This window comes from Sparus aurata, chromosome 7 (assembly GCF_900880675.1).
Source record: "Sparus aurata chromosome 7, fSpaAur1.1, whole genome shotgun sequence".
Lineage (NCBI taxonomy): Eukaryota > Metazoa > Chordata > Actinopteri > Spariformes > Sparidae > Sparus > Sparus aurata.
The window spans coordinates 2205586-2217671 of NC_044193.1; the positions used below are offsets into that span (position 1 = coordinate 2205586).

Consider the following 12086-nt stretch of genomic DNA (forward strand, 5'->3'; position numbering starts at 1 on the left):
GATGGAGTGAATGTTAAATAAATGTTAATAAGTAAAAAGAACAATATTTGCTCGACATAAAATGGAAATGTAGAGAGAATACCTCCACCTGTGACGTCTCACCTGCAGGATCTGCTGCTGTTCTTTTTCTTTTTTTTTTTTTGAACAGTCACTGGTGTTTAATGTACCTGCAGCTGCACAACTCTGTTACCTTCCAATTTTTTTTTTTTAACTTTATTTATCATCAAACAGTATGAACAAGTGAAAAAGGACCACAAAAAAACAAACAAACAAAAAACAAAACAAAGCGACAGACATTCCAAGACATGACAAAGACATGACATTTTCATTTTATGTCGAGCAAATATTGTTCTTTTTACTTATTAACATTTATTTAACATTTCACTCCATCAGTGGTACATTTACTCAAGGACCAACTCTGGGTTACTTTTAGTTTTGGAGAAGAAATTCAAACTCAGGATTTTAATATTTACAATATTAATGCGGTAGTAAACACACAAACAAACAAAAAACTTAGAATTATAATGTTTTTTGATAAGTGAATAAACAAGCTTGTTCTCAGAGGAGAATTAAGGTCACAGGACATTGTTTGAGGCTAGGAAGGTGGCAGGGTCCGCCACATAAACATAGAACAGTATAAAGTGTGTTTTCCTTTAAGGTCATAAAAACAAAGAAAGTTTGTTTGTTTAATTTGATCATGTAGAAAGAAAATCAGCCAATGAGGATCGTGGGGCAAGTTAAAATGGCAGACATCTTCACTGAATGTAATTTGAATAAAATTCAATTGCTGATAAGCATTTTTGTTGGATTCAACATATGACAGAGACTCAAAATATATTTTTAATTCAATTAAAAATAATGGTACGGTACGGAGCCCTGGAGGTGACATGGATAGGGTTTTTTAAGTCGCACTAACGAGATAAAAAAACCCATCCATGTCACCTCCAGGGCTCCGTAAAAAGGTGATACAAAATGGACAATAAATGGATGATACTTTCTCTATCTTTTTTACAAAAGGTACAGCTGTCATCAATGTCGGAAAATTTGGAGATGTATGCATTAGTAGGATAAATGTTATGTAATAGCTTGAGATGTAATTCTCTAATTTTGTTAGAAATTAAACATTTAAATGGGACAAGCCAAGCTCTGCTCCAGTTTATATCATTGAAGGATCTGCAGCTGTTCACGCTGCAGTGAGAACGAGGAGTGACGTCACGTGACTGAGGATGAGAACGAGGCAGACGAGCCTCGTTCTCATCCTCCGTCACGTGACGTCACTCGACGTCACCTGCTGTCAGTCTCTAAAGATGGCGACGACAGGGCATCTTCTCCGCATCTCCGCGGCTTTGGCCGTTTTTCTCGGTTTGTTGAGCACATTGCAGACGGGAAACTGCGATGAACAGGTGCCGCTCATTCTGTGGACAAGCGAAGGGTGAGTCACGGTGTGTGTTCGTGCGTTTTCTCCGCTCACAGGACGCTCAGAGGGCGAACGGCTTTCGACGCTCGTATTCCCTGTTAGCTAACGTTAGCGGTTAGCTGTGTCTCCGTTGACGCTCTGAGGACGTAAGCTAGCATCGATGTTTCCCTGCTGAGGAGCTGAATACGATGTAAACTGAGCTGAATTACGACTGAACGCTTGAGTAATTAAAATAAAGAAGCGTGACAGGGTATCTCCCTGTAATTCTAAAGAATGACAGGTGCAGTGACACCTGTCAGTTAAGCCGTCTGACGTTACGTAGCCTGGTAACCAGTGTGATCGATGTGATCGATGACAAATATGTAATTGTCGTGTGTTCACTTAAAAAGCTGACATTCATTCCAACACCAGATGGATTACACCTGCCTGTAAACTCTACATTATATTAAGGCGTCATTTTGTGCCTGTTTCCTCATAGTAATTTGAGTACTTTTACTTTTACTTTAGTTCTGTGTTTTGAATTCTGTGTTTTACTTTCTATTGCACTGTAATTGAGTATTCCTCTTTTCTACGACTGAATTCCAGAGGTACTTTTTCTTCCACTACAGTTAATTGAAGGTTATGTTAATTTTGCAGATTTGGATTTTACATCTAAAACATTTGCTCCAGATATTACCTCTCATGTAACACAGAGGGCTGCAGTCGGGCTGGGCAATTCAACCATATATGTCATTATCGTGAAATAAGACTGAGATTGTGTACATCCTTTTGTCACAATAAGACACGAGTGTTGTCCTGTCCTGGTTATAAAGGCTGGATTAGAGTGAAGTGATGCCATTTCCTTCACTTACCAGACTGTTTTACTTGATCTAACTGTACCCACTTAGTCATTATATCCACATTACTGATGATTATTTATCTCTAATGTTTTGTGAAAGTGCCAGTCTTCATCCTGATAATTCTGTAACAATATTAAGGAGGTATTTAGTCAAAAATATAGTGATTTGATACCCAGTTCTAGCATTTATGAAGTGCTTTTGAGGACATCTCACAATATCGAGATATATGTTGTGTGTCACGTTGTAGCCTTAAACCACTGTGATGTTATTCTAAGGCCATAAACAAACAGAACAATTCAAATAGTGATACGTCAGTTTATAATATTTAATATAAATAATTTACAGAATAACTACATCAACAAATATAAATACTCCAATATATCGAAGGCCCAGCCTGTACATGTGATGTAGGGTGTTTGCCTTTTTGTATGACTATGTTTTCTTTAGATTAAGATCTGAATATTTGTTCCTCCACCAGGATCTCCCTTCCAAGTCAGTCCCCTCCTGCAGCGGGTCACATCGTGGAGCAGCAGCAGCTGGCCGCCTACCTGGAGAAAGCTCTGAATGAGGGCCCGAGAAATGTAGTGCTGTTCCTTCAGGACAAGGTACACACCAGCACACACACATTTAAGTGCCTTTGTTTCATTACATTTCAATTATACAGGATTTTGTCACACTGCTGTTGAGCTTTTATTTTGTTATAAGACAGCTAATTCGAATCCTTATGAACATTCCCAAATCTGCTTCGAAAATCAGTACCAAGGCTGAAATTATTGATTAATCTGCTGGTTATTTTCTCAGCTAATGACTAAAAGAGGCTCTATGTTACAATTTCTGGACATTTACATGTGTTAATCATTTTTATTGGTTAAATGTGAATATATTGTAATGTGAAATGAAAAATTAGACCTTCCCTGTCCGTCTCGGGTGTCTAAACAAACCTGTGGATGACTTATTGAAGTTGATGCTGGTGAACTGTGGATTTCTTTGTGAGGGACTCGGGTCAGATTTTGTCTGCTGTGTTTTTACAGCAGCCCAGAAAGGACAAACCAAAGATTGTTTTTAGCGGCCACCGTAGTGGAGGGTGAGAAGAGGGATATTTCGTTTTGGTGCAATCTGCAACCTCACGGCTAGATATCCCTAAAATGTACACACTGGTCCTTTAGTAAAATGACTTGTTGCTCTCACTTGAAGTCAAAACAATATGAATAATCCTGATAATGATTCAGAACTCAGAACAGTTTTGGAAATCTGAGTTTTGTAGTTTCAATGTCTGCATTTTGAGTAGGATTGATTTTTGCTTATTTGAGATTTTTCGACTGTCTCCACCCAGATGAGCATAGAGGACTTCACCATGTATGGAGGAGCTTTCGGAAACAAACAGGACAGCGTTTTCCCCAACCTCGAGGTAAGATGATGTTATTGAGTACAATATTCTGAGTCCTATTCTACGCTCAATTTGTGCTCATTATGCTGATGCGAAAAGTTTGAAGTTCCTGTCTGAAATAAACATGACAGAAGGCCTGCAAGAATGTTACACTTAACTTTAAATTTAAAAAAAGCCACACAACTTTTGTTATATATTGGGTTGAGTTATCTAAAATGTTTCCAATAATGTCTGAACCAGAGAAATCCATAATTTTACTGAAGGTAATAAAGCGTTTCATTTGGTCGCCTGTTGATAATAATAAGAATAAAACTTGTACCCCGTCTGTATTTGTATGTCACTGACAGATGTTCTGTCTCTTGTGTCTCAGGGCGCTCTGATGTCCTCGTCCTCCCCTCTGGTGCTACCTGCTGTGTCCTGGCCTGCCTCCAATGCAGTGATTGGTCAGCTGCAGGACCAATTAGATACCTCCCCTCTGTACATGGACCCTGAGACCCTCAGCCAGCTGAGGCTCAACGCTTCCTCACCCGCCCTGCTGGTGTTCAGGCTGCCGTACGGCATCGGGTAGGTACACTGGAGACGCTATCAGAGAGAGAAGTTCTGACTGTGATACCAATAACAAACTTTAATCCCCAGACAGAATAAGAGTCCAGTTTTTATCACTCACTGCTGATCTCTGCCTCCCTCATACAATATCCTTTAATACAAGCTATTTTAGACTAATGGACTGGAACTCTGGGTTGCTGCCGCTGTGATGAGGCCTCTGTACATGGTACGCCCCTCTATGGGCCCCTAACTTTGAAACTTTGTTGTCCAACCAAGGCCAGAAAATCAACAATAAAAATAACTGCAATCTCTCGATTATGCTCCATCTCTACATCCAAACATTAAACTCACCACATCTCCAGCAGAGAAATAAACTGAGTCTGAATGGGGTCATTACAGTCTCGGTCCTTTTGATTGTAATCATGCTAATTTCACTCACCTCCTTCCTCTTTTCATCAACATCTCATTGTTGTCCGACTCTCTTTCAGGGCTGATCTGATGTCTGCAAAAGAGATTCTCAGTGGAAACGGTGAGTCTTACATTTAACCTGTCTAACAGGCCGTCAGCAGTATGTCTCAGGTAAATGATGTGTATTATGTGTATATTGCAGCCTCGTATACATAACATAAGCGTTTAATAGGTTTAATGAGTTATTCAAGTAAGTGTTTCCTAAATAACATCAAATTAGCTCGCATAAAAGAGGTAAGCTACAGTTAGAAACCAGTATTATATTATGTTATGTATCTATATTATAATCACTCCTGCACCATTATTTTGTAGGAAGATGTCCCAGAAATCAAGCTGATTGATCACCCTGTAAAGTCAGATGGATTCTGATTGGCTGTCAGTGTTTCCATTGTTCATCAAATTGCTCTGAAAGTGATCCCAACGATATCGGTTCCCACTGTCGTTAAAGTTGTGGTTTGGACTCCACACACTGCAGTTAGAATGATTTTAAAACGTTTTATTTATAGTTATAGTTGTTGGTGTGGATGGACCTGAACCCCTCTGAGGACAGTTTGTTGCATGTGAGAACTTGCTGGGTTATTCCACACTAATGGACAGAGATGTTGTTTTTCAGACGAGGTGATTGGTCAGGTGTTGAGCACCATGAAGACCCAGTCTGTTCCATACACGGCCATCTACACAGCCCTGCGGCCGTCCAGGGTGAGTGCCTGTGTGTTTATTAATAATGTGTTGAACATGTGTGAAATCATGTTTTTCTGACCCAACTGTCTGTTCTCCACTTCCTGTCTGTTCACAGGAAGCTGCGTCTCTCTCTATCGAGGCCGGCCTCGGTGGAGGACGCTCTCTGCTGCAGGCCAGAAGTGGATACAAGGAGAGGCAGCGAGAGCGGGAGAGGCAGCGCCGGATCAAGGAGAAGGCTGAGATCTACGGTCCGGTGGAGTTTAAGGTGGAGCGACTCAGTTACGTCTTTCTATACATTCACTTAAGTCTCGCCATATATGAAAAGTGTGCAGTCTTATATTTTCTTCTTATTGTTAACAAATCCTATTTAAAAGTCCAAAATTGACCATTGATGTCTAAGTAACAAGCATTAACTGCGTTTCCACAAAGCATTTTGAAGAATGTGTGTGCATTGGAAATCTAATGGAAAAGGCAACATCCGAAAAAAAAACTTTTTTACGTTTGTACGCTAGTTTGAGTTTTTTTTTGTCTTTTCTGAATCAGAGTTTAAGTACAGAGTGTTTGATGGAAACAGAATCAAACCCAATAACCTGCTTTCTGCATTATAATCGTTCTTCTTCATCTCTGGACAGCAACCCGGCTGATGCTAGCTAAGAACAATCACATCCTGCCCTGTCATAATTCCTGCAGACCTCTCTCTATTTAGTCTCCTGGTTTGTTTACCTCTGGTCTGTTTGCTTCCACATCCACACATGATGTAGCCTACACTGCCTCATCCTCTGACCAAATAACGCTTTACTTGGCCAAGTTCATTAATGTAAATCAGTTTATGGAAATGGACCATATTCACTTTTTTCTTCAAAGTTTGTGTAAAATTCGCTTGGCATTTTATTGAAACATGGCTACTGTGTGTTTCACAGCCCGGTGTATCCTCCCTCCTCTGTGCCATAAAAGCTCCACTGTTGTCTGTGAAATATTCGCCACCCTGTTGCCACGAACACACACACTGTAGTTTATTTTGATTCAATCCAAAACGCACCATCCTGCTTCCACAAGTACGGAACAAAGCTCCAAACACCAGATGGGTTTATAAATAACAATTGCATGCCAGAAGAAGGCAGCACATATAACTTTCTTCCAGAATCAAACAAAAAATAATCCAATATTTAATCTTAATCTTGTATACTGTAGATTGGCCAACCAATATTGTGATGGTATCGACCGGGGGGATGTCAGTGTATCGCCCCAGCCCTTTTACAGGTTTTTGGTGTTATTATGGAATTTGGTAACAATAAGAAAAATATGCAATAACAGCTTTATTCTTTCAGTCTTGTTTTCTTGATATCTGATCTCTGGTCCTTTTTCTTCCCGCAGGAGGGTGAAGACACCTGTATCCTCATGTGGGCTCAAGGCCTGACAGTCAGCATCCTGCGGAGCGGCAGCTGGGAAGTCCAGGACTTGAAACCACTCACCTTTGGGAAAGACGTCCGCCCGAAGCTTGACGGCTCACGCTGCGACAAAACCAAAGCGAGGTAGTTCATGTGTATCATATACTGAAGAGTGTCCAACTCAGAATTTGAATATTGAGATAATATTCAAACTCAGAAATATTTATCTATTCCATCAGTGAACAAACAAGCTGTTTCTCAATGGGAGAATAAGGTCCCAGAACACTGTGTGAAGCTTGAAAGGTGGTAGGGTCCGCCACATGTAAACAAAGTATACATTATACAGTATATATTGTGTTGTCCTTTAAGAGAGTTTGTTTATTTATTAAAAAATGAGAATCTGTCAATGATCTTTCTTCGCTGATTAAAGACGATGTATTGCACCATTTAAAAAGTGAAGGAGCTTCTCAGGAATTATTTTTCGGGCAGTCAAAACTTCTGCTACAGCGTTCATTTACCAGCCAATCGTAATGTGACATAAAATGAAGTTGAATACAGCGGCGGACTAGTAAACTTCACTTTATATAATCTGCAATCCATCAAGGTTTACTTCTGTTATTGACTCATCTACACATTATGTTTTTATATAATTATTTGGTCTAAAACAGAAAGAACCGAAAAATAGTGAAAAATGAAAGTGATTAACTGTCAAATCAGACCGCCACTGCCCACAGTCATGAGTGTAGTATGACTACAGTATCCATGACTGGAGTATCTTAAAATGTTTCACATCCCTCAAATCTGTACAACTTCAGCTGAAGGGTTTTGGAAGTTAATAAACAATAATAAGTATTGAAAAGGTGTAATGAATAAAACGATACAAAAATCAGACAAACTGAACAGATTTTACCAAAGAGACACAAACCATGTTATCAAAAACTTTATTAGAGCCGTTATGTCATCGTCAGTGTGATTGAAGACTTAAGACAGCACAAACAAACTAACAAACAGGATGCAGTCGTTACTTTACATTTATTTCACCACTAAAACTGTTTCTCAATAAACGTCATAACAGCTTTAATACATTTAAGAAATTGTCTTTTGGATAAATTCTTAAAATCGTGTCAACTGGATTTTTTTTTTTTTTTACATTTCTTGAACTTCTTTATCTGATTTAATCTTTGGTTCTTTGCAGGTTGGTTCTTAATTACGAGAATGTTCTCCGCCACCGCGACTTCAAACTAATGTAAGTCCACAACATAGAAAACACACTCAAATAAATAAATGTAATTCCTCATCACCAGTTCTGTTTGAACTTTGAGCCTTCAGCTCTATAATTTAGTAAAACTAGTGGACATAGAGCTCCACCGTCTCCTCCTGTAACCTCCATGAACCCGCTGGAATTCTCTCCATGTGTTTGTGTGCATCCAGCTTTGTCATGAGTCAGCGTCACTACAAGGTGTCCGCTCGCCGCTGGTTCACGCTGGACGCCGTGGAGCTGGAGTACGACGGCACCAAAGCCACATTCAACGGCAGCAGAAACATTTATGCTCCCGCTGAGTACTCGTACCGCTGCGAGTCCGTCACCAACTACCGCTGGCCCCTGCTCACCCCTCGCTCCTCCAAAGATCCGGCCAATCAGTGGAGGGTTTCTTTTGAAGACTTTCAGGTAAGAAAGTCATCATCTGTGACACTGTGGCCCCTTCAACACACAGGAAGTATGACTCCTTGAGCCCTGTGTTTTTGCCTTACATCTCCATATTTTGACAAATTGGCACCATTTAAATTATGACGAATTAGCTATTAGAAGTTCCTGTACACGTAGCCGGGATAATCTGAGTTCCTTTAAAAAAAAAAAAGTGTGAAACAGACTTTCTCTGGATCGTCCTCAGGATGGATTCTGATGAGTTACATGATCTGCAGCTTTCTGCCTTTGTGACATCAAATGATACATTAGATAGAAACAGGAAGCTACACTCATCTTCTGCTGATGTGAAAGTAGTTAAATGCCTATTTTTAGTGGGTTGATATGCATTTATAAAACCTGCATATACCTATGAATGTTGGTTAACTAGCGCTTTGTGTCACGGACACTGCTGCAGTGCCAAATGATAACTGTGTCGATAAACGGCCAAATCAGTCGAGCTACAACTTCCTGTTGTTTTCCAGTATCCACCTGTTCCTTTCACCACATGCTGTATTTTTGTCTCACAGTTTAAAAACCTCTTTTCTCTGTCTACATCACACTTTGTACAAAAGGAACATTTCCACAGCCAATTGTACAAACATAGAACACAAAGATTAACACTGTCCTCTCTTTTTCATTTAACGTGACAGATCCAGGGCTTCAACGTGTCCGATGGTGACTTCTCGTATGCCAGTGACTGCGCAGGCTTTTTCTCTCCTGGTATCTGGATGGGTCTGATGACCAGTCTCCTCATGGTCCTCGTGCTCACCTACGGCCTGCACATGATCATGCAGCTCCGCACTATGGACCGTTTTGATGACCCCAAGGGCCCGGCTATCTCTGTGCCCCAGACAGAGTAACTGTCCTGACTTCACTTTCCATTTCCCCTCCCTTCTGTACCTCAAATGCTTCTCTTCCACTCCCTCCCTTTACATTCCACTCCCTGTTCATCTGTAGTTGGGCATTATACAGACTAATTAGTCATGCTGTCAGAAAAAGGGTTTAGTCATCACTGCGTAGATGTCAGTTTATAAAATGTGCATCCTGAGACTGAAGAGCCGAGTGTTCAGGTAGCCAAGTCTGTGCCTCTCGTGTAAAAATCCCTCCATGGTGGTTTATTCCAACTGAAAGCTGCTCTGAAGGGATTTCCAGAATCCTCAGTCGCTTCTTAAATATTCATCTGCTGCTCAGTGAGATTTTCATCTTGTTTCCTGATCTAAACAAAGATGGCAGCTTAAAACTTTCCATCTTTGCCTCAAGCAGCTATAAACAATATTCTTTAATAACAATGAGATCATGTGAAAGATGCCGCTCGTCATCACAGCATGCAGCACAAACTGTCTACGGAGCTTTAAGGAGACTTTCAATTCATTGTTAATCTCTCTGGTCACAACGCTACATTCAAGCAGCTATCATCAGATGAAAGGCTGTAAAGGTCACTGTTCATCGTGGCTGTGCTGGACAGTGCTCACGTTTCTCTGCTCTGGGAAAAAAACATGCGGAAGACAGAAAGTCAGACAGCAGCGTAACTGCATATTAAGTATGGTGAAACACAGTAGAGGCACAAAAAGTACAGAAAAATTATGAAATAAACAACATCCACCTCTGAAACTCTCCCAGTGGAAAATGAAGACGCTGCACAGTTTCAATCACACATGCAAAGAAAATGGCAGGTAGAAGCATGAGCAAACATTTAGATTATTCAGGAAGTAAGTCGGGAGGTGTACAAGTAAAAACTGACTTTGGGAACATTTTCGAGTTCATATAAACACATTAAAGGAACAATTCACCAAAAAATGAATACTCCGTCATTATCTCCTCCCCCTGTGTTGATGGAAGTGTCGTAGTCCACAAAACATTTCTGGAGCTTCACGGCAAAACAGTGTTGCAGCATTCTGCCAAACAACTGAAGGAGCAGTTATGTGAACTGTTCCTTTAATGTTGAACCCCATTATTTCTCAAACGTCACCAAATGTGACGTTAATACACAAGAGGCACAAACTTGGGTGAGTTTTCAGGCTGCTGTGGAGGAATACAGTTGTACATACAGGGACAAAAATTAACTTAAATTATAAATATGCTATTTATTGGTGAAACTAATTTGTGTATGTGTGTGTTTACAACTGGTTTGTGTCTGTCAGTAGAAAAGGTTAGGTGTTGATATTGAATGCAGTGATCACATTTTCTTTATGGATGATGGATGAACGTATATCAGTTACGTTACTGTTAAAGAGCAAAGGGACATTTTGATGAACAAGCCGACTCAGATCCAGATGATCTCAGTACACACCGAGAGGCGAGCTGTAACGTGCAGCGTGAAGTCAGACATTTCCAAGTGTGTGTTCGTCAGCTTCATGGTTGTGTTTCAGACCGTGAGCTTAAAGCCATTTTCATTTTTGAACACTATTCTTTTCTGTTATAATTAACATGAAAACTGTATTTATTACTCAGCTGAAGTGCACTGAAATATGCTCAATGTGAATTTTATTTTCAGTTTGTTAACTTATTTTGTGTTCATGATTTGTAGTGAATATCAATGATGTGAGGATTATTGGTCCTGTGTTGATGTGAACCCAATAAAACATCTGTGAAAACTGAGTGGATGTTTTTATTTTGAATATGATAATGAACTCTAATTTATTCACAGAATATATTACAGAAATCAAATTGAGGCTTAAGAACAGTGCAGTATGTTTATATACTGGTACATTTACAAAACCCAAGTATTGTCCTTATGTACAAAGTACTTGCATGAAATAAAAAATCAAGAGAATTCTTCTTTTAATGTTTGAAACCAAGTGGGTAAAAGAATCCAGGGAATTTCTTTTCAGGAGGAAATATTTATTTTTATGTGTGAAAAAATGGGGTGTGAAAATTAGGTACAAACAAATTTGAATATTCAGGGGGGAAAAATCTGGAAAACAAAAAATATTTTCCACCAGAAAAGAGTATTTAAAAAAGAAATGGATGGATGAGATTATTCTGGAATTTTTTTTCAGGAGGATTTTTCCCATGTGTGACAATGAATGGGGGAAAAAATCAACTGGGAAAACAAAAGGTTTGGAGAATTTTAAATGTTTTTCTCTTCACACAAATTTCCCCTCTAGACTTTTTAGTTCTCATGTGTGAAACGTGTTTGTAAATGGAAACATTTCAATGGAAAACATTTTTCGAGGCTTATCAAAGAACAAACAGCACGTTTCATCCTGGTGGAATGTAATTAAGTACATTAGCAGAACCCTAGTATTGTAAAAACATTATTAGAAACTTAATAACTATCATTAATAAATGGTGAATTTACAGTTAAATAAACATTGGTTACTATTTATTTCATGTTCAACAAACACTGAAATCCATTATAAACAATTTATTTAGCAATTATTTATTGTAAAGTTGAGACTGTTGTTTATAAAATTTAATTATCCAGCAAATTATTTGATAGAACACTTGAGATGGGTTAAATACAGGGAACTCATTTCACTATTTAAAAGTTGCAGTATGTCGTTTTTTGGGGGGGGAATTTAATCAGTAGAGAAATATGTTCACTGACTGATTTCACACTGTTTTTCTTTGTTTATATGTGGCGGACCCTGCCACCTTTCAAGCCTCAAACAGTGCTGTCGGTTCTTAGTTTCGACTGAGAAAAGCTTGTTTATTCACTTATGGCAAAATT

General features: G+C 39.2%; 1 protein-coding gene across 1 annotated transcript; it reads left to right on the top strand.

The window, feature by feature from the left end:
• The first annotated feature begins 1268 nt into the window (after positions 1-1268).
• Positions 1269-11011, top strand: atp6ap1a (ATPase H+ transporting accessory protein 1a). The gene is made up of 11 exons (XM_030422944.1): positions 1269-1432; positions 2735-2861; positions 3590-3664; positions 4014-4207; positions 4678-4718; positions 5271-5356; positions 5454-5603; positions 6713-6870; positions 7922-7972; positions 8158-8395; positions 9064-11011. The coding sequence occupies exons 1-11, from the start codon at positions 1308-1310 to the stop codon at positions 9271-9273; spliced, it is 1455 nt and encodes a 484-aa protein (XP_030278804.1). The 5' UTR covers positions 1269-1307; the 3' UTR covers positions 9274-11011.
• The last annotated feature ends 1075 nt before the right edge of the window (positions 11012-12086 follow it).

What these genes read in the sequence shown, in the direction of transcription:
- atp6ap1a (XM_030422944.1), top strand. Translation starts at nt 1,308, where the DNA reads ATGGCGACGACAGGGCATCTTCTCCGCATCTCCGCGGCTTTGGCCGTT. An exon ending in GCGTTTTCCCCAACCTCGAG is followed by an intron (nt 3,665 to 4,013) that starts GTAAGATGATGT and finishes CTTGTGTCTCAG; the next exon opens with GGCGCTCTGATGTCCTCGTC. An exon ending in CAGCCCTGCGGCCGTCCAGG is followed by an intron (nt 5,357 to 5,453) that starts GTGAGTGCCTGT and finishes GTCTGTTCACAG; the next exon opens with GAAGCTGCGTCTCTCTCTAT.